This window comes from Pogoniulus pusillus, chromosome 9 (assembly GCF_015220805.1).
Source record: "Pogoniulus pusillus isolate bPogPus1 chromosome 9, bPogPus1.pri, whole genome shotgun sequence".
Taxonomy (NCBI): Eukaryota; Metazoa; Chordata; class Aves; order Piciformes; family Lybiidae; genus Pogoniulus; species Pogoniulus pusillus.
The window spans coordinates 15,687,343-15,709,869 of NC_087272.1; the positions used below are offsets into that span (position 1 = coordinate 15,687,343).

Sequence of the window (22,527 nt, forward strand, 5' to 3'; positions counted from 1 at the left end):
TACCAAGTACCACATGTTTCAGAAAAGCATGTTAGGCAAATAACCTGTTAAAACAAGCATGGCCTATTGGTAGGCACAGACCAAACCTGGCCTAAAGACTGTTTTGCTTCCTGGCATGACAGGAGTAGACTGTTCCTTGTGAATTGTGCTGAAAGATAAGGCACTGTGCCAAATTTGACTAGAGAAAGTTTAATCTGCTACCTACCACATCCTCCCTTTGCGTTCAGTCGGCCAACAGGCACAAGACCACCCCCTTAGGGATTTGGATTTGAGCTCTAACACAAGAAAGATTGTGTTGGGCCAAGAATGCACTCAAGAACAAAAAAGACAAGTTTTGACTGCAGGAGGAGCTGGACAGATGACTTTTCAGCGCACTGCTGATGCTTATTCACAACCTGAACTTTACTGGTGGATGGAAATGTAACACTCATTTAACTTCATCAGTGCTATAGCATGTCATCATAGACTTAGACGGGTAGAGAAAACCAGTCATGCTTTCCACCTGCTCTTGTGATCTCCTCCACAAGTTAGGATTAATTATATGATTTGTGCATTCCATGACTTGCATAAATGTTGTAGTCGAGATACTGACCAAGTGCTGTAAATAATCTTGAGTTACAGGAGATGGACAAGAAATACTGCTGGGAAGAGAACATTAGTTTTCTTTGACTTAGGTGTATGAGAGCTGGAGAACTGCAAGGAGGGTGGGGTGCACAAATAAACGTATATTTAGGTTATGCGTTTGTCACATACTTTCAGGTAAGTCCATTTGGCCTACAAGTAGGTGTCTTAAAAAGAGGTTTGGCATCTAATTACAGTGAATCAAGTACTTGTAGTCAAGTGTGTGACATTTGTGAACATTATGCTGTTTAGTGAATTGCTTTTGGTCTGTGCATACCAAGTGGGTACTGACTGTTAGTCATACTTTATGAGAACTGTAAATCACTGCCATGTTAAAGAATTGTTTGGTTTTGTTAAACCCCCACAGTTTTATTTAATAAAACGTATATAAAATCAGAGTCTCTCAAATGCACCTTTTCTTTTTCAATAACTGCCCTATGATGTTAATATCTGCTTCCTCCTCTTAATTTGTCTCTTCTTTTGCCTGCAGGTTAAGGTATTGCACAATCAGCTTGTTCTGTTCCACAACGCCATTGCAGCATACTTCTCCGGGAATCAAAAGCAGCTTGAACAGACTCTTAAAGAGTTCCACATCAAATTGAAAACTCCTGGAGCAGATGCCCCATCCTGGCTTGAAGAACAGTAATCAGATAAGAAGACCCAATTTTAATCTGAAATCTTTCAATCTGATGATAATTCAAGGTTGGGGTTGAAGGACTGTTGTAGTGATTCTTGCACAGAAAGCTTTAACTAATTTCCCCCCCCCCCCCCAATTTTATAATATTGTAAAGCTGAATTTGGTGGGAAAATGGGTGACTTTAAGGTAACCAAACAATTTCTGTCATTTCAAATACAAAGCACTCCTTTTGTATGTAAAAGTTGGTGATTATTTCTGTAACCAGGGTGGGGATGGTGGGGAGGGAGGGGAAACAAAACTTAAACATTTGCACTGACAAATGATAATTATGATTTCTGGTCATTTTGGTGGCTAGTCAAAATACTTGCAAACGAAGGTTTGCGTGATTTGTACCAACATCTGACATTTTATAGGTGAATATAAAAACATCTTTAGGAATTTTCATATTACTTTTAAAAAGGAGAGAATGAGAAGAGTATTTTGCAGATTAATATATGGCCTATATGCAATATCTGCATGTAAGGCAACAGTAGCAGTTGGCTCATTAACTAGTGGAATTGCAGTAAATGCCTTTTTAAAAGATGTACCTTTCCATCATAGGTTCAAACAAAGAAAAAAAAACACTAAAGCAAGAATCACTGTCAGTCTGAGGCTTCGAAGCACACGTTTTTCCTTTGCACCAAATGGTTGCTCAGTGAGGCCAACCATGCAATGTACTAATTGCATTTCAAATTTTACTTTCTCGATGAAACAAATACCGTACTAGCCTTAAATCACAAGTATGTGCCTTTTTATAAGATAATATTTTCTCCTGTGTACATAATCCAAAAATCCTTTCACGTAATGGTTTGTCAATTTCCACCAAGGGGAAGGAGACTGTATAAATGAGGTTTCATTGTACACTTAGAGCAAGTTAAAGCTTTAGTTAACCTTCATGGACAGGTATGATTTTGAGAGGGGGAAACAGGCCAGTATGGGGTTTCTTTTTAATTGAAAAACATAGTTAAGTAATGGGAGTAACATGGAGGATAGTTTTTTAATTTCTACATCAATCCTGTAGTCTTTAAATGTAAAATTCTGTGTCTGTTTTATCATAGACATTTAAAATTCAATATATTTGCATCCTCATTTGCACATGTTATGTTGCTTTGTGTTCTCTTCAGTAAAATTAAATTCTTCAGATATATGTTATTTACAACAGTGTGGATTGTATGATTTATGTACTGTATGTTTGAATGCCTTTCAGCTGACATTCTTAAAGTTTTCAGTGCTTAACACAACTGTAATGTAACTCTAAAGGAAACTTTTTAATCATTCCTCATTAAATTCTTGGCCTGACAAAGCCTTCTTTGTTCTTGTTCTGTCAGAATCTCTTGTAGTTAATTTACGTTCCCCAGAATGTATATCTTACGTGAATTTTGTATTCGTATTAAAGGTGTTTGCAGTCCAACTTCCTTGGCTTGTGATGGTTCAGAGTAGAACTCAGCTTCTATGGTGAATGCTCAGTCGTGTTTTTCTGAGTTGCCTCTCCTGACCAAGTATTTCTGCAGAAGCAGTGCTGTGTGGTAATGCAGAGGCTATTTTGTTTTGGGACGATTTAATAGTGTGTAAGTTCAGCGTGAATGTAAACTCATAGTGAAAGAAATCTTTCAGTATAGGTAATTCTTAAACTTTTAGAGGAAATTTCATTACAACTCTTAAGTCATTGACTTCCACCGTCGCTGACTCTTGCCATGTGTGTGGTATGATGGTGCAAAAAGTTAGCTTTATAACTGCACAGTTGAGCAGTGTTATAACAGGGATAAATAATGGAAATCTACTGACTGCAGCTCAAATGTCAGCTTTCAAAACACAAGAGGAAAAGGACACATATGGAATGTGTGCTATTGATTTTTTTATCTGAGAGTCATGTGTCTTCTGCTGAGAACAGTTGCTGCCCAGATAGAGCCGATCTGTCAGAAACAGTAAGAGTGTGAACTTGAATCTGAAATTGCCATGTACAGGAATGACCCATGTGTGACTCGCACATTTTTGCAATGGCTTAAAACTGCTGGAGTCCTCTTCACGTGGAAGAAAAGGTTGAACCCCTGAAATGACTCGCTGAAATCTGTGTGGCATTTAGTACTGGAGAAGGAAGAATTACTTCCATTTTGCTATCCAAAACAAATTTTGTTTTCATTGATTCTAACTGCTTGGTTCTAATTAATTGTCTCAGTGAGGAGGGTTCTGCATTCAGCTGACTGACAGGATATTGAACTCTTAGCTTTCTTTGCCTCTTTAAATGTGCTTACAAAATAATTCAAGCTCACATCTTAGAATATAAGTCAGCTCTTTAACCAAATTTAGAAACTTTTCTTTCTGAAAATCCTACAAGGAAGACATGTTGGAAGTTTCTAGTGGGAAGTAATTATGGTTCTTAGGCCTTCTGACTTTTAAAAAGCTGTGTCTTATGATTGTAATGCTGGCATTTGTCTAGGTAGACAGTTGGCAGGGTGGATTTTTTGTGTGTGAAGAGGGGCCATACCCACCTGGCAGAGTCTTGCCTGTTAAAGATTTCATCGCTATTACAAGTTATCACATTAGTCCTTCCAGTGTTGTGTGAGGTTTCTCAGGCAGAAGAATTTAAAGCGGTTCATGTTGTTTCAGATAATCCTGTTGTAGCTGTTTCCACCAGACAGCCAGGAAGCTGTTCCATTTTTCAGTGACTACACTAAGTAATCTGCACTCCTGGCTTATTTGAAACTTGTAGCTCTTGATATTTTGTTTGCATGAATGCTCTTTTGCTCTGAAAATGTTCTTCAGTGTACTTTGTGTTTTGCCAAGCCCTTACAAAGAACCTTTCTAGTTATAAAATGTATAGTTATATTTAAAGAGAAGTCTATGCAAGTAGAGTACAGTAACATGCCAATATCATTAAACAGCTTGATCTCCATCTTCTGTCAACTGGTTTTCCCAGCAACTTTATCTCAGTTCTGTCTCTGCTTCAAAAAATGATCAAAGTAATATAAAAGGAAAGCTGAAAGTTTTCCTCAACTCTGTGTTGAACTGAATGGGGGGCATAGTCCGTTTGTATTTTCTGCTTATCTGTTCTTGTTCCTTGTTGTGATGTTACAAGAATAATAAGGTATTATAATCATTCAGCATTCCTCATCTGCAATTATCTTTAGAGTTGGGTTTGTTTTGGTTTTTCTGTTGATTTTTAGCCTGGTTATCTTTTTCATACTATGTGCTTGATGTGGGGGCTGTACTAGGCACAGATATTTTTTAATTAGTCATTGATGGGTTTTTTCATGTTTTGTGGTTGCTTCCACCCCAAACTTACCCAACTACTGTCAACTAAGTTGCATCAAATTAAAAAAAATGTGGGGGGTTTTGTTGCTGTTTTTTGGAGGTTTGGTTTTGGTTTTTTTCCTCAGGTTTGTTTGTTTTAATGAGAAGATCTGCAGAGTTGACTGTTACTTGGTGTATGGTTTTTCTCTGTTCTTGGTAGTGGCTCTTTGACATCTTTTTGTTCTTTCAGGTTGTTTGGTGCTATGGCATGGGAAGCACAGTTATGTGTCTGTGACAGCAGTCCTGTTCACATCACTGCACCTGTTTTCTCCAAGGTCCATTCTCTTAATTTCTGTTAGTCTTATGGAAATCAGGTAGACAGATAGACTGGGGTGTGTTGATAATTTTTGTCATTGTGGCAATAGTTAGAAGTGAATTCAGGAAGTAGCTTACCTTGTGACATAAGTATAGCAAGTTGGATAGCTTGTGCCTGCATAAATGGATGGGAAAACAGTGGAAAGGAGAAGCAATGTGTTGCTGTTTCTTCAGAGTCCCAATCAAAAAATTGCAGAAACATTTCAGGTTGGAAAAGACTCGGGATCACCAAGTCCAAACTATAACCCTACACTACAAGGTTCACCCCTAAACCATATCCACAAGCACCACATCCAAACAACCGTTAAACACTTTCAGGGTTGGTGATTCAGTACAATACTAAAATGTAGAGGAGCAGGGTATGAATCTTGCAGAGCCATGGCCTTAGACGTAAAAGCACAAATCTGTGGTTTGCATATTTGTTGTTTCTTATGGCTGAGTGCCAGCACAAAAGCATTATTTTTACACTAAATCTGCCTTTCTACAAAATTTTAAGAAGGCAAAGACAGCAACCAAAATGTACCATGAAACCCATTCCCACCCACCCCCCCTTTATTTCTTAAATCTTCACTTCTACAGCTCCAACAATAACTGGTATCACAGAATCAACAGAGGGGCAACTAGAGAGGGGAGTACCTGAAATGTGAGGGTAGAGAGCTGTTTGACATCTCAAGTGCTCAGGCAAAAGCAATATGAGGACAACCACAAGAAGACCACAGAAGCAGTGAATTCAGTTCAGATTTCAGGCTGTGTTTCCAGTATTTCAGTTAATGATGGAGAGTAAGGGGCTGATGTGTTTTGAGGGCCAGCTCATTTCAACTACACTGTTACCTAGAAAGGTTGCACAAGATGATCCTTGAGGTCCCTTCCAACCTGGCAATTCTGCACTTGTTCTACTTCACTGAAGCAGCTCTTAAGAGTCATGACAAGGTCCCACTACTGAAAAGTTGATGTTAAATCAAGAATTGATGTTATTGTATTGGTCTTGCTTTTAGCAAAAGACTTGAATGCTCTCCATCAGTAAGAAGCCAGAGTGATTGCTGATCACTGTTTAAAAGGTGAGTGTCAGGAGGATGAGACCAGTCTTTCTGTAGTGGTGGCCAGTGACAGGACAAGGGGTAACAGGCACAAACTTGTACATAAAAAGTTTCATCTAAATGGGAGGAGGAACTCCTTTAAGGGTGATGGAGCCACTGGAGCAGGCTGCCCAGAGAGAAGCTGGAGTCTCCATCTCCGAAGACATACAAGGCCCAACTGGATGTGTTTCCCATGTGACCTGTAGGAGAACTTGCCTTGGCAGGGGTTGGACTCCCCTGACAGGGGGGTTGAAATTAGATGATCTTTAAGGCCCGTTCCAACCCAAACCATTTGTGATTCTGTGAACAATTCTGTGCTGTCTCCTATTGGTAGCATACCCTGGAGTACTTAAGCTCATCAAAATGCACATTCAACATTTAATAATTGCTGTAGGCTAAAAAAGCTTTTGTTTTCAGAGCAAATACACTGATCTTTTTAGGAGAGCCCATTTTCAAAATAACAGCTACTAGAAGAATGAAAATACTTGATATTCTAGGAGAAGCATACAAGAGATCAACAGTATCTTTTGAGAGCTCCCTTGCATCATTGGTTAGTAGAACTGAGGTGGGTACCAGTGTGGCTGTATGATAACATTTCTTAATTAAGTACAGAGATCAGATATGGAACAGAGTAAACCTGAAACAAACTCTTAGTTTGGTTTTGCCCTGTTGTTACTGTTTATGCCATCAAAAATCCATTGGTTTAGTCGGGAGCAGTTCAGCCATCCTCACTGTGCTCCTAGTAAATGGTATTGAACAGATGGTATGTCCTACTGTGCTAATTAAAAATAGTTACAAACTTTGCTGCCTTTTAAAGAATACTGAAGGCTATAAATTCAAGCACTTAAGAGTTAATGCTAAAAGCTGGTTTTGCCTGTCCGGTCTTGATTTGCCTTTCTTACATATGCGTATGCATCATGCTAGGTTTATGTGATAGTGGTAATTAGTTGCAGGGATTTGTTTTGAGAGGTTAACTACCATAGCACTTCATTTTGAAACCAAGTAAAGCTTGGGTTTTAGTGTGACTGGAGTGTCACAGTTAACTCCCTCCTGCCTTTGTCTGAACACTAGGAAAAAGTGCCTGTAATGAAGATAAGTTTTGTTCAGATGGTATAAAACGCTTAGTTCCCATTACATCTGTTCAGTCATCAGATTCATGTTCAGTTTATAGCCTTAGAAGCTTTTTGTGCTCTAAGGAAAAGCAGAGTTTACAAAATACTTCTTTTCCTCTTATAAAAAAAAAATATGCCTTAAAAGAAACCATTGTGAAAACTATCTTGACCATTTCATTAACTAGAAATATTAAGAAATTCACAACAGGATTTGTTTTTATAGTATACCAAACTATCTAAATGCTATCTGTCCTAGGGAGGTGCATTGTTGCTTATTATAGGTGGAGCTGCTTTGATTACAGTTGCTTAATACTTCCTACTGTAAAGACCTGTTTTCAGTTGTTTGCAACTCGGATTTATTTCAGCCATGTGGGCAAAATCTCTCTGCTGAGCATTCACAGTTTTAGCAGGGTGGAAATCAGCTGGCAACCTAACCTTAATTTGCTAACATTGTGTTTTGGAAAAGTTCTGATGGATGTAAAAAAATAAAACAAACAAACAAAAAAAAAAAAAAGAAAAAAAACCCCACACCGGCTGAAGAGAAGTGAAGAGTTTAGCTTCACATCCGGACTAGCTCCCAAGGTCTTCTCCTCCCGTTTGGGTTTTGGTTTATTTTCATTTTTTTAATACAATGCCATTATGCAAGTCCCTTGTTTGGCTTGCTCTTTCCGTCTTTTTGAGGGAACATTTGTGGTCATGACTGGCAAGCAGTGTTTCTTTGGTTCCAACACAAGCAGCTACAGTCCAAGCGGCAACGCGCTTCCTCGCTGACGACCTCAGAAGTGACCTGACACTCTCGAGGAATGTCTGTGCTGGCTCAAAGCTGAGCATGTCCTCCCCAGCTGCTGCTAACCCTGCCAAGTGGAGATGTGTGGCATGAGATGAATTGCCATTTACTGCAGCTGGACCATTTTCACTCAGTGAATTTTGAGTATAAATGGCCAGACTCTGGCACTGCATTCCTTTTAAAATTTCCTCTTTTTTCCTTTTTTTTTTTCCTTTTAGTTGAATGACTCAAACTGTTGCCAGACCAGTCGGGCAGATTTTTGACTGCAGAACTGTAAGCTGGGATGGTGTAACCTCGGTGACCATGAGCGTGAGCTCCAGGTCTGGGGCCAGAAGACACTGCCTGGCCTTCTGCTCTTCCTCCGGTTCCTGCCTCCTGAACCCCGGGCAGAGGCAGCAGAGCAGGTTAGGCACTCCACATCGAGCTGAGACACATTTCAGTCCTCCTGCTCCTGCCTGCCGACCTCTGGCCGTGCTAAGGTGTTATTTTCTCTCTGATATACTTAGTTTAAACTCTGGTGGATCACTGTGCAAGGCTGAAGGCAAATTTTTTCTCCCCCTTCTTTCTCAGGGAAGAGTTTCTGATTTTGCCTCAGCATTGACCTCTTGTAAAAAGCAGTGTTGAGGTGGAGGAGGTTGTGTTTGTTCCTTAGAGCTGATTATTTATTTGTGACTGAAGTTCATCACCTTTCCTCTTTTTGCAAAAAATGCTTTTGTTTTGGCAAAATCTTTCAGAACAGTGTTGTTTGCTGAATCGTCTCTGGAAGATACTTTGGCTTGTAGGTGTCCACAAGTCATGTGCGCTGCATGCACGACATAACCCAGGGCTGTTATCACCTCTTAAACTTGTCTGGAGTTCTCTTACACTGTCTGCTTTGAAGACACTGTCACCAGGGGCTCCGAAGGTGTGCTGGCCTGCTCTTGCCGGCCTGCTCCCCCAGGCTTGCTCAGCTGACCCAGCAGGTACGGCCGGGGGAGGAGGCGGTGGGGATTGGGATGGAAAAGGGGATACCCGCCTGGAGCGACTGGTCGACCATGTTCCTCCTACGCTGGAGCGTGGCTCGCACTACCGCTGCCTTGCTCTCATAGAAATAGTTGCCGGCATGTCCGTGAGAGCACCTGGTACGCTTAGGTACCCATGGGAGCTTCTCTCGACCGACACCCAGCGCAGACGCCACGGAGACACTCCTCTGCCCCCCGCGGCGGCAGCACCCTGCGCTGGGGAGCCGGTCCCCTCCCCTTTCGGTAACATCGGCCGGGGCTGGAAGAGGCCGGAGCGCCGCTACCCCGTGAGTGAAGCCTGCTGCGCTCTCGCAGACCGCCACCGTAACTGCCGTCACCTGCCGCGGCCCCGCCCGCGTCGCGCAAGCGCGCAGCCCCGCCCCCGCCCGCTCCGGCGGCGCGGCCGCGGCGCGATGGGAGGAGGTGGCGGTAGCGGGCTCTGCTGCGCGCGGCGCCGCGTGCTCCCGCGGGCGCGGAGGTGAGCGGTGGAGGTGAGTGGCGACAGCGAGCGGCGGCAGCGGAGGGACGCGGCAGGGGCTCCGCGCGAGTCTCCCCCTGTCTGGCTGGGGGCTCTGCGTTGCCGGGGACACGCAGCTGGGGAGTGCGGGGGGTCGCTGCCTGCGTGAGTCCTTCTTCATTCACCTTGGAGAGGGAGGGTATCTCTGGGGAAAAGGGCTTCTCTCCCCGCGGGACGCTGTGGTTCGGTGTCCCTCGCTGTTTCGTTTATCTTTTCGTCCGCTCCTTTTGCACGGCAGGCGTGTGCTGTGGGGTGGGGGCTGCCGCGGAGATTGCCTGCTCCTTCCGTCAGGGCCGCTGCCGGTGGTTCCCGTCCGTGGTCCTGCGAGGGGTGGTCGCGCAGCTCCTGCCGACGAGTGGCCGGTGCAAGGGCGCCCCCTGCGGGCGGGGCCGAGCCCGGCGGCTTGGGCGGGACGCGAGGGAGCGGCGGGAGTGAGGTGCCTGCCCGGGATCGCGGCTGCACCCTGAGCCCAGTTTAGCCACCGGGACAGTATCCGTCCCATGCTCTTTCCCCTCGAAAAGCAGTCGGTGTTCCCTCGTGGCCTGCAGCATCGGTTGAAGGGCCTCTCCAGGTCAGGATCGCTCTCCAGGCAAGAGCGGCGGCGGTAAGGCTGTGGGCTGCGCTCCTGGCGTCCCCTGCCCGGCGGCGAAGTGAGTGCAGCGACTGGGAGACCAAGCAAAAAAATAGCTGTAGTCGAGCATCGTGATAAAATCGTCAGGTCCCTGCCTCGCAGGGCACCCCTCTGGCTTCTGCCCATCCCGCTGCGGGCTGAAACCACCTGGGCTTCCCTCCCAGGTAGTCTGGCCGGGCAGTGGTGCCGGGGAAGTTGTTGGATGGATAAGTGGTTAAACGCTTAAGTTGCTGTGATAGCGCAGGCTGCGTCTCCTTTGTAACCCATGAGGTTTGACAAGATCAGCGGCTGGTTATCTGAGGCAGTGCTAGCAGTGCCTTCATCTGCAGTTCGCAACTAGTTGCACCTTTTACCTTTTTGTATGGCAGTTGTGGAGACCCAGACAGCCAAATAGTGTGGTTGGACTTTGGTGTCAGGATCGGTGTTGTTCTCATGAGAATTTGGAGGAGGCCTGGCATAGAAATGTGGGCAGCAGAGAACATAAGGTGTAGGTTAAAGGGAGTAATATCTTGCAGTCTGAATTATGAAATACCCTTCAGCACACCATATATTTCACCTGTTAATTTGTGTATGCAAATATAGTGTATGTCTGTCTTGGTGGCAACTGCCTTTTTTTTTTTTGTAAGAAACAAATTACTTTAGAGTGTTGGTCATCTTACCTGGAGAGAAAGTTGTCCCCACTCTCTGCCTTTGAAATACATCTCCAAGTTAGGTTAGGTTGGCAAAAACAGTACAGGAGACAACGAAATAGACTATTTTATGCCAAATATGGACACAGTTAAAACGTGCAGTGAAGATGTTACTTTAGAGCTCTTGCATGTCTAGGGATATTTTAGATAACAAACATGCAATAATGAAGTGTAATTGAGGCATCTTTAAATGTTTGTTCTTGTGTCTCTTTTTTTTTCCCTTTAGTTCTCTGAGAAGTGTTTAGAGTTAACATTTTGCTTGGGTTTCGTTAATGCATCTTAGTCCCGGTGCATCTTGGCAAGTTGTAGTTTGCAGTTGAAACAGCTGTGTTGTTCCCCATCTTCTTTCGCTGTACATACTGCTGGAAGGCACCTGCACGTACCAGCGAGTAGCCCAGGGCCTGTCCTGGCTGCCAGCTTCCCCTCTCTCCCACCCACGGTAATGGTGGGGGCAATGGGAACATCTCACCTCCTTTGAGAGGAAGGGGATTTTGACCAGTCTCCTGGTATCTGGTAACTTGAGACTGCTGTTCTCTTCCAAGCAGGTGACCTCTGTCACCTGCAACTTGCTTATCTGTCAGAAGACAAAGCTGAATGCCAGCCTTTATGCTGTGCCTTTCCTTTCGTGCCCTCCTTCCAGCTGCTGATTCTTCCTTTTTCCTGGTTCTAGGTGACGGTTGCCTCATCTAAAGCAGTACAAGGCTGGCTGGCTTGAAAACAGTTTTTCCTGTTCTATCTATTGATCTATCTTTACATCTAGGCTGGGATGTTTTCTTCCCCTTACGTTTTCCACCCCTTTCACTAGGAGTGTCCCTTGTCTAGCTCAGCAGCCTCAGGATCGAGATCAGTCGTTTTCTGCTCCTGTGTGTTAGCACTGGGACTCTGATGATTCATCACCTGCAACTTTGTTTCACTAGGATTTGATCCCGTTTTTCTTAAAGCATCTAAATTTATTGGAAATTTCAAAATTAGATTCTTGCACATTGCCTAGAGGCACTGTCGTTTGGTCAGTCTGTCTGTCTCCTTTTTTTTCTTCTTTTTTAGAACTCTGTGGGAACCCAAGTTAGAAAGTAATAACTGTTGAATACTGCTTCATGATTATGGAAGAGTAACTAATACATTTTTCATCTTTAAATAAGTGGTGGGAAGGAAAACATTTTTTTTTTCCTAGTTGAATATTTCTTTAAATTAATGCAACACTTAATTGCTTTGACTGGTTAATCTTTTTCCACCACCTCACACCTGCTTTTTTTATGCCTCTCTGCCTCTATGATCATGAGCTTGGTAGGAGACACATGAACAGACAGAGCTCTGTAATAGCAAATGGGTATTGATGCTGACTTAAATTTGAAACTCACTATCCTGATCCACTTTCTTTGTAGTTCTTCCCTTTTTTAACCTGCCATTAAAATATTTTCCATCATTACCATGACTTAACCCTCACAGAAGTTTTTGTAGGTGTTTTCTGCTCTTGCAAATACCTTGATGATGTAAGGTAGAAGGTTAGAAAATCAGAATCAGGGAAAATGAGTTCGTTGTTATCTGTGCAAGCTTTTGAGAAGAAAAGGTAGAGTGGATATTTTGTCAGTTTCCATTGACTCCAAAGCTGTGAGTGGCTGAGTCCTTGCAGATCAAGAGAGAATTTGCCCTAAGGCTTTTTTTTGTGACTTGTGTCTGTTTGTTCGTGTACACTCTTAATGATGGATCTCTGGCAAAAACAGTAAAGGTTTTTCATCACTACTATTCAATGTCAAATTGATCTGGGTTGCTATTAGCTCTATGTGAACCCTGCTGAAGAGGCGTACAACTAAATCAGTGCCAAATTTCTGATTTGATATTGTTCCTGTGCCAGTTTATTACTTCAGCTTTTTCTGTTGAGGTTTCCCATGACTGATTTTTTGTTCAGACTCTGTCTTTCTTCTACCTAAATCTGTATTGAGTAGTATCTCTGATTTTTCTGCTAGTTTCTGAGGGTTTTTTGAGATAATTTACAAGTTTCCATGAAATTCTCTATGAAGTAAATCTGTTCTAGTAGATCCGGTTTGTCAAAACAGTGCTTTTTGCAGAAGTCATATTCTTACTTGAAGATTTGCTGTTGGTTTTGGCATCTTCATTTAATTGGTGACCACATAAGAAAGATACCTCAAAACTATAGCCATTCCTGTTAAGCTGCTTCATGAGGTAATCTAGATGTAAAGGCTTCCCTAAATATTTAAAGCTTTGTGCATGTACAGTGTTCAGGGTGTGTGGGTTACTGTTCCAGGCTGCTCCTGTGTCCTTTCTGTCTCCACTTTTTGAACCAGCTATGTTGACCTAGACACTGAAGCAAATTACACGGGGCAGCTTCATCACACCATAGTCTTTGTTTCCTTAGTGCATTTTGGGAAGTGGTGTAACTTGACCAGTAATTACGAAGTGCAACTAAATACTGTAAGTTTATGCTCAGTGAACACAGAGAGTTTAGGGACTACACACTGTTTTCCCCTTACTGACAATTGTGAGAAAAACATTAAGGCAAAAGAGCAGTACAGTAGACTATATTGTTAAATCCTTGACATATTGTTCATTATTTTAACGCAGCTTGGACTTAACCCATGAATTAAAAGGATTCACACAGGGTCTGTGTGATCCAGTTAATCCACCACCAGAGTTAGCACTTATATTTTCCAACTGTGTGTAATCACCTTTAAAATAAACCCTTAAGATTAGAAGTGGAATAATTCTTGTTTTACTAATTTGAGGTAAATATATTCTCTCACAAAATTGCACCGAACTGCAATAGGTGGGTTTGATATGCACTGTGGATGATTTAAGGGGAACCATTATTTCTGTGTATGTTCTTGAAGTCCATGTATCTAGAGCCGTTTCAAATCATGGTGTGGATAAGTTTTGTGCAATTAGCCTGGGAAAGACTTTTGGTTTGCTGAATTGCATCTCTGGATTAAAAACTTGATATACCTTAATTTTAGTGTCTTTTCAGTGCAAGGGACAATACCCTGTCTCTCTGACCTGAGTCTCTCTATTGCTCTTTGTTGTAGGTTGCGAAGATGGTACAGTCCCCTCTCGTGTTGCCTCTGCTGGCAGACTAGAGTCTGAGAGAGCATGGTATCAGTTGCTGCTGCACTTGCTATTCAATGTTTCAACCTGATCTAAGGAACTAACACTCTCCTCTTCGGAGAGACCGTAAAATGCATGTTATGAATTGTCTCTCCTTGGTCAATGACAAAGAAAATGGGGCTATTCCAGTTGCAACGGGATTAATGAATGAGGATACGACAGCATCGCAGCTTGCTCAGCCTGAAGCACCACCACCCCCTCTGCCATGTCCCCTCACAGGGGCACCCCCAGCCCCACCGCCTCCCCCAGGGATGCCACCCCCACCACCCCCTCCTCCTCCATTGCCTGGGCCAAGCATACCTCTGCCACCACAGCTAATAAATGGGCATGACAGCCATGGCAAAAAAAAACGAATACGGAGCTTTTTTTGGAAAACTATCCCTGAAGAACAAGTCCGTGGTAAAAACAACATCTGGACAATTGCTGCAAGATCACAGTATCAGATTGATACAAAGACTATTGAGGAACTTTTTGGGCAGCAGGAAGAAACCAAGCCCCAGGACCTCCGAAGTCGATCTTTAAAGTCTTCATTTAAAGAGACTAAAGAGGAGGTAAGAACTGCAGTAAAACCTCTGTTTTATGTAATGCTGTAAGAATTGACGTGAATTCTGATTTGCCTTCATCTCTTTCTCTGTCATGCTTCATCCTTTAGGCAAATTTATCTTGATTTGAAGTATAGGGGAACAGCAGGGAGGATAAACTTTTTGTTTCAGTGGACACGTGTATTTTTCAAAGAGCTAGCAGTGTGTTATCATTTTAACTTGGTAAGTGCAGTGATTTGATGACATGTTAAAATAAATACAAATATGCAGTAAGAGATGAAGGCATCTCTTTTTGCTCTTGTTGGATAGCTCTTTAGTTTTCATTGTTCTCAGCTGCTCCACTACGTCTTTTTTTGCAAGCAAAATGTGAACATGTACCAGGTGGGAGGGAAGAGAAACCTAATGCAAACATTAATGTTGTGCTTACCCTCGATGTCCTAGAGATACCGAGAAGGGATGTACTAGTATGACAGCAAGGAAATAAATAGTAATATACTGATTAAGAGAAATTGAAATTAAGAGAACTGAGATAATTTAAATGCTTCTGCTTTTATAAATTTTGCTTTCCTGCTAATGAAAGCTTCATTTTATCTACCTGGCTTTTTCTGGATGCTAAAATAAACTTCCAAGAAGGTCTGAAAATTGTTACTGATTTTTGTTGTTGTAGTGAGAAAGTAAATAGCAAGCACTTCCAGGTTCAAACACCCTCTGGTGAACTGATAAGTAGCTTTTCTAGTTCCTAATCCTGATTTATAGACAGGCTCTTTGTGAAGCCTAAATTGAATTGTCTCAAGTGATCTTTCTTTGAAGTAATTGGAGGGCTGAAATGCAGATTTAATGACTGGTGTGTGGCTGCATACATCTTAGCTAGTAAACAGAGGACATGGAGTCAAGAGATACAATGTTGTATCAGTTTTTGGTGAGAAAACAAGGACATGAAGTTGACGTTATCCTACTGGATTCAGGAGATGTCAAAATAAGGTTGGCAGGGGCAAGGTGTGAAACCAATGTACTGATAGTGTGCATGTTGTACATAGGCAAAAACACGGTGTTTAAAAGAGGTATGTGTATTGCAGACTCTGAAGCCTGACATCGGGAAGGAGTAATTAGGACCATCCTCAGATGTAGTCATTAACCTCCGCGTTATTTTCAGGCTATGTTCACCTTCAAATCAGGATTGCAATGAGTAGACTTCCTGTACTGCATACACATGTACACAACTCTGGCCTCCTGTGTTTCCTTAGAAGCTCCTCCTTTCAGAACTGCTATGTAGTGAAGATCTAGTTCTAGGAAAACTATAATAAGCTTCAGAAACTGAGCATGATCCCTAGTGTTCAGTAGCAGGCATGGAGAAAACCTCGGTGTGCTACAGCACTCATGTGTTTTCATGTACAGCTTGGAACTCGGGACATCCTGGAGGGGTTAAGAGCATATTAGAGATTAAAATTACAGACCTGCCAAACAAGGGTTTCTTAAGAAAACAAAAGCCTGCCTTGCTACAAGTTAATGTTTCGGTACATCCATCTGGAGCTGATAGAGTGTTACAGGGCATCTCTGTTGCATGATACCTTTTCACCGCGGTTCAAGGCTCCCACGGTGCCTCTGCAGGTGGCAGGCAGTGAGGCAGGAGGACTTGCCTTTTAGTTATGCTACTAAAGTGACAAAATGTTCAGATCTGTTGCTAAGCTTTGTCAAATGTGACACAGCAGTGTCAGACACTGATGAGCAATTCCTTGTCAATTAGTGGACTTTGCCATACTAGCTGCTTAGGAAGGAGATAATCCTGAAGAACTATGTGTTATTGGAAGTGCGGAAGCGCAGATATGCAACAGCTCATGTGCTTGATGTTACTACAGGCATCATTCAGCAAGTGTTGAGATTGGAGGCACAGGCATGTTAGTAATTTCCGTTGGTGCTGTCGGCTGCTGCTGACTTGCCTTAACCTGTGTTGTCCTTGTGGAGAGCTTGTTAGGGGTGAGGAAGTTGTAGTTCTGTTCCTGGATGCATCACCATCCTGGCAGCAAAAGGTGGACAAGACATTTTGTGTTTCTGTACCTCTATTCCTTTTGTGTAAAACACAATGAATTTTACATAGTGTTTTATGGTCTAGCACTGAAACATTTCATTTAAAACCTAAATAATGGAATTAATCTGAGGTAGGTCACCTTAGTAGGTCAACCACAAAATTTCAAGTAAACTTGAACTGTGTAAATTCAAGTATTGCTTAGCTCCAAGTCTGTACAACCAGTGCGTGCTCAAAGTGCTGCACAGAAGTGCATGGCCAGAGAGTCTGCTCTTCTGGCTTAGTGGGGTTTCTCTTGGTGCAGTGGTGTATCTTCAGTGGCAGTGGTGAAGGGTGACTCCAGCTAGTGTTGAGGGCATTCCCCCAGAGGCTGTGGTGTGGAGGTAGGGCTTTTGTACCTTCTCCAGATATCAGTGTTCAGTATGAAGTCACAATCGGTTTCAGATAAAGCTCTCTCTTCGTGTAGGAGTTTACAGGACTGCATGTCCTTTTCATTATTCACTTTCTGATGATTTAGGCAGAATCTAGGTGCCTAACTCAGGTTATTGAATCCCAGTTCTGGAGGACTAGAACAATCATGTTGTTCACATGTAAGGAGTTACAGCTACCTAGTGGCTGACCTTTCTGTGCTAAAAAGGCAGTTTTTCAGTGGAGAGTGCTCACAGAAGGCAGGCCAGCAGGAGGAACACTAACTGGCAGAGAGTGAGATAGGAACTCCATGTCTCCTTGAGTCTAGTTGAGAGGCATCCCTGCCCAGGACAGAGAGGTTGGAGTAGACGATCTCTGAGGTCCCATCCAACCAAGGCCATTCTATGGTTATAACAGAAGTCCCTTTTGAGACTTGAGTCACTCTTACAACAAATGCTTTCCTTTTTGTAAACAATCACTCTCCAAGCCCTTAGGAGATTAATTAGTGTGTTTTCTTGACCAAAGCTTTAATTTATCCTGCGGTTCCATGTAATTTATGCCTCTGAAAAAGCAGGGGTGTAGAGTTAAGTTTATATACCAATTTACTTTCCCCTTCTTGCCATAGTGTCCCAGTATGGCACAGCATACACTCATCTGGGCTGTAGCTAGCCTGGCAGCAGACCAGGCAGAACAGCTCGTTGCCAGCCACGGATGCTGATCTTGATTTCTCCATCAAACTGTTCCTCTACTCCTGTCCCTCACCTCGTGTTGGAGTTTAATAGGGAGCACAACAGGCTCTAAACTACCCTCAAAGTAGTTAAAGAAGACTCCAAGCAGGACTGGATAGAAATACAGAATATTATTGGAAGTCTAAATGGAAGTGCTGTTCATAAACTACAATGCTACCGTGCAAAGCACATGGAATACACAGAAGCCATAGTCTGGGCTTAACGCTGAAGCCCATGAAGTCAAGGCTTCTACAGACCTCCCTCCAGCAAGGCCCAAACCCCAGGTCTGAATGCCCCCCCATACTGCCCTGCTACTGCGCCTCCACGCTGGGCCTGAAATAACACAGCTGGAAGTGCAGCTCTGGCCAGGCTGCTGGCAGGGCACAAACACACTCCCCCATACCAGCCTGCTATCAGGGCACAAACACCCTTCCCCATACCAAAATGGGAGATAGGGGAGTCCCTGCTGGGAGAGGAGAGGAGGCAGAAACTGACTCTGTTGCCAGTTGTATAGAGGTGCAGGCTTTATGGGAGTGAAGTACCAAAGATTGTGATTCCCTGTCCACGCCTGGACACTTTGGACTTTCTTGAGGCCTGTAACTGTATGGTTTTTTTAAAGGCACCATGTCAAACCGTGCACCTCACCCTACCTGTGAGCTGAAGAGAAAAGCAAGACAGAAGGGGCAACAGGGTGTCCCTTCTCCCCTTGCCTAGGCATGCCTTCTCTCTTTCTCCTGTGCTGGATCAGATGCTCATTCTACCTTATTGGAATTAACTTGTTAATCCAACAGAGGACTAACACAGCAGAGAAAGGCAATGAGATGAGTAGCAGTCCCTTCCAAAAGGAAAGAGCAGGCTAGGAATGAGACAAGGAAGGATGACGTGGGGTGGGATCACCCTGTAGTAAACTGTGCTGGGGGAAGTATAGGCTGGATGTTAGGAGGAAGTTGTTGGCAGAGAGAGTGATTGGCATTGGAATGGGCTACCCAGGGAGGTGGTGGAGTCACCGTCCCTGGAGGTGTTCAAGAAAAGCCTGGATGAGGCACTTAGTGCCATGATCTAGTTGACTGGATGGGGCTGGGTGGTGGGTTGGCCTGGATGATCTTGGAGGTCTCTTCCAAACTGGTTGATTCTATGATCCTCTGTCACACTGTGGAAGTCCACCTTCCTTTAACCAATCCAGGCACTGCATGCGGCTTGGAGGATAGAGGCCAAAACATTTAAGTCAGCAGTGATGGCTGCTGTGTTGTACAGTGAAGTGGAAGTGGAAATAGGAAGTTGTTTATATCCCTTTTAACCTCCAGCACAGAGCCTGTGCCACCAGGCTGCTGAATGCTTGCTGTAGTTTGCTAAACAGTATCCCACCATGTGAAACCTCATTTTTCTTATCCAGAGAATACATAACAGTGTTTATCTTTCAGTAGTCTGTCATAAATCCCATTTTGTTGTGTTCCTGTTCCTCACAGACAGTCTTATGGCAAGGAACTCCTGTTGCATGTCTGCAGTCACTACAGTGTTGATGGGAGGCTCTCTGTGTCACCCAGAACACTCCTCTGAATCTTTTGTATTGGTTGCAAGTTTGTCGAAGTTCTGAAGTAGTTTTCCTCTTACTGTCATCACAACTTCACTGTGGTACTCCAGCTAGTTTTCTCCTTTTCTTAATGCATCTAAATCAGCAAATATTTCAGTAGTGGATTAATATTTGTCAAACAGATACTGTTACTACCCTCCCTGGTCTGCGCCTGCTGCAAAGCTCAGAAGTACACTCGGTCAGGTAGTGTGGTGATGAGAAGCAGATTTGTAAGTGAATCAGCTGTCCTTGTTTCAAAGATGGAGCTGTTACTGAAGGAGAGATGGCAGGTTTGTAAGGCAGTGACACTTGCATTTGTTGGCAAAGTGCAGGTGTTGAGGTGGTGCAAAATATCTGAAAGAATTGTAGTGTTTACGGAGCAGGATGAACACAAAGTTAGTATTTTTTTTCTGTCAGGAGTTGAAGAGGATGACAATGGGGAAAGCTCTCCTTAATTTATCTAAAGTAAATCATAAGAAACTGTATGAGAGTTTTCTCTGGTACGGAGAATCCCAGCAGGACGGGGAAAGTCTGCTCTTAATTCTTTGGTTACAGTGTTTGGATGTTCAGTGTATGTTTTTGAGTCAGGAAGACCCAGAATGTTACTGGTGAACAGCACTTGAAAATCTCTTAAGGTGGCAAACAGAGATTTGGAACATGCTGAGTTGACACCAGTGCCAAAGGTGTGTTTGAACAGAAGATAGGAGCAGACTGAGGAGAATTTATTAAAAGCTAGAGCAATGTTTAAAGGGTAAAATTCAACAGCTTGGTGGGAAGTCATAGTGCAGACAGCTTTTTTTTTTTAAGGACAGAATCAAAGCACAGTGGGGAAGAAAAGTACATGTTGCAAAGAGATGATAAGGCTGACATCATCAAATTTAATATGCAGCTGAATGTGAGGTGGTAGATAATGTATTTATGTGCAAAAAGTAGCAACTTGCATTTATAGAGTATCTGCCAGGTTCTCCTTTTATTTTTACCACTCTGCCACCTAGAAACTCTTTGAAGGTAGTTATGGAGTGGCAGCTTTTTCACACATACTTTATCATCTTGAAGTGGACATCAAGCAAAGAGTGGTCAGAAACTGAGCCACGTCTTTTGTCTGTGTAGTTGAACAAGAAATCAGAATAAATACAGTTGTGTGGAGAGGAGGAAGTGTGTGTATAAGGTCCTAGTGATTAAGAACTAGTAAGTGTTAGTAAGACAACTGCAGCTGTGTATGTTGCCATCTGTTGCTTTTCTTCAAGTGAAGATGTTAAAAAGAAAATATATCCTTACTTTTGCTGAGGTTGTACTGTAAATCTAAATCTGATTTGTGCCATGGAAACAAAAGATTTTACCAAGCTAGTGGTCACTCCTATTGTAACAGTTATGGACTGTGATTGAAAATACTATCTACAGCAGGTTAGCTGTGAATATGTTTTAAAAATAAAGGGGGACGACAACAAACACAAATGTACCTCCAGAACCCTACCACACACACAAAAAAAAACCAGCCAAAAAACCCAAACCAAACAAATCCCAACAACAACCCACCCTCTCAAACAACACCACCAAAAAAAAAAAAACCAAACCCCAACCAACAAACTCTGTAACAAACCAAAACCCAAATCAGGATGGTAAAGCTTAAAGGCTTAGTCTTCTGCAGACAAATCAAAGAATTAGGATTGAGCAGAGCAATTGGAAATTGAAGCTGCAATTTGAGAGGTCAGCAAGAGGTCCCTGCTGTAAAACATTTGGAAAAGATTAGATATTGCAGGGGGAGAGATAGTTGAACCTGTCTTATGTTAAGGACTTTCCCCAAATGATCTGCTGGGGGGCATCTCAACCGCTAAGATAAGGGGAATAAACCACAGTCTGTCCTCTTATCTTTGCACATGCTAAAACTTAAACATTTCATGCTAGGAATTCCCTAGTTAAAACTGATACGCTGGTATTTCCTCTGTTTTTTAGTCTTTGCTGCTTCTGCAAGAGAGGGAGCTCCAAAAATGTCTGAGAATTTCAATATTTGATCCACTCTCTTTGAGCAGATGAGGAAGCTGTCTCTTGGGTTTATGTTGAGGCTAGCGCATTAATCCTGCCTGTGTTTTCAATGTCACCTGCTGGCTGCAGGCTAACTCAGTTGTGTGATGAGGCCAACATTGCATTTCTATATGTATTTCTGAGTTGTGCCCTGTCACAGAGGTCAGGACACCTTCCCAGTTTTCAAATCCTCAAACATCACCTGAGTGCAACAGCAATCTCCAACATCTGTGTGTACTGAGTTGTTTTATTGTAGCAGTCAGGTGTCACTGTTGGTGTGAGACAATTCTCTGGTGCTTGTAAAGCTTACGACTTTTGTAGCTGTTATCGCCATAGTATCTGTGGCAGAATTTTAACCTTAAGGACATGATTCACTAAACCAGGGCAAACATCTCGGATTTGAACTCGTGTGCTGTTACAGGAAGAAAAGGCAGCATCAGAAGAATTACCACTTTTATGTTAAAATGTATGAAACAGGGAATAGGGAAACCACCACCACCTCCAACCCCCCACCCCGCTTATTCTCCAGAGTTGTACTCACAAGATGATACTGCAAAATTCATCTTAAAATTCGGAGTGGAGGGAGGAGACTGCTGTTTTGTTAATGGGCTTCTGTTTGCTTATAGATAAAGCAAACGGATTTGGGCATTACGTGTCTGAGGTTTTGGTTCAAGGTGGACTTGCCTGTCTTTCTGTGGATCAGCACAGCTGTTACTTTGCATGAATTAAGTCAGGAATGCATACTGACCCCTGCCTAGAAAGCTCAGCCTCATGTTTGTTGTAAAAAACTCTGAAATGCAGGGGAGTTGAAATGCAGTGCTCCCATACCTCAGAATGCAACATGTTTCAGATGCATCATTATGAAATAAGCCAGAAGAATGTTTAATTATGTAATGAAATAGAATCTCTGGTGATTTCTTTCTTATTTAAATGCTACTAAGGGTGTCTTTGCTTCACTTAACACAGGTGTGAATGTGATGTGTATTGCTCTGGTAAAAAACTAGCTCTGTAATAGATTATCTTTGTTGACAGCAAGTGTTTCTTGTCTATTCATTTGGCCTGCAATTTGGTGGCAACTGCAAACAATATCTACAGATTGCAATGTAAGAAATTATGTGTGCATCATATGATATTTTCTTAGGTAGTGATAGATTAATCTCTCTTGCTTTCTCTCCCAGGTTTCCATTTTGGATGCAAAAAGAAGTATGAACATTGGGATATTTCTCAAACAATTCAAAAAGTAAGATTTGATTTTTCCATGCAGCTAGTGCAAGCTGCAGATGTGTGAAATTCTTTGTAGGTCTCACTGAATACACTGTATATTTTTCTCTGTTCTTTGCAGAGTTTACAGTTCTGCTCAGGTTTATCCACACTAAATGCATTTCATAATTTGCTCTCTAA

The 22,527-nt window shown here is 42.8% G+C and overlaps 2 protein-coding genes across 10 annotated transcripts in view; both read left to right on the forward strand.

The window, feature by feature from the left end:
* The window catches only part of ARFIP1 (ADP ribosylation factor interacting protein 1), a 40,081-nt gene extending 37,373 nt beyond the window's left edge, over positions 1 to 2,708 (forward strand). For all 8 annotated transcript variants that reach the window (XM_064148661.1, XM_064148664.1, XM_064148666.1 and 5 more), the window contains one exon: positions 1,112 to 2,708. In XM_064148661.1, coding sequence (XP_064004731.1) covers positions 1,112 to 1,267 — 156 coding nt within the window. In that variant the 3' untranslated portion in view covers positions 1,268 to 2,708. The remainder of the gene's footprint in view (positions 1 to 1,111) is intronic.
* Positions 2,709 to 9,284: 6,576 nt separating this feature from the next.
* The window catches only part of FHDC1 (FH2 domain containing 1), a 38,782-nt gene continuing 25,539 nt past the window's right edge, over positions 9,285 to 22,527 (forward strand). The window contains exons 1-3 of one of the 2 annotated variants that reach the window (XM_064148669.1): positions 9,285 to 9,370; positions 13,755 to 14,384; positions 22,305 to 22,366. In XM_064148669.1, coding sequence (XP_064004739.1) covers positions 13,905 to 14,384; positions 22,305 to 22,366 — 542 coding nt within the window. In that variant the 5' untranslated portion in view covers positions 9,285 to 9,370; positions 13,755 to 13,904. Of the gene's footprint in view, positions 9,371 to 9,414; positions 9,502 to 13,754; positions 14,385 to 22,304; positions 22,367 to 22,527 lie in introns of those variants that run through there. The other variant, XM_064148670.1, reaches the window with a different exon arrangement.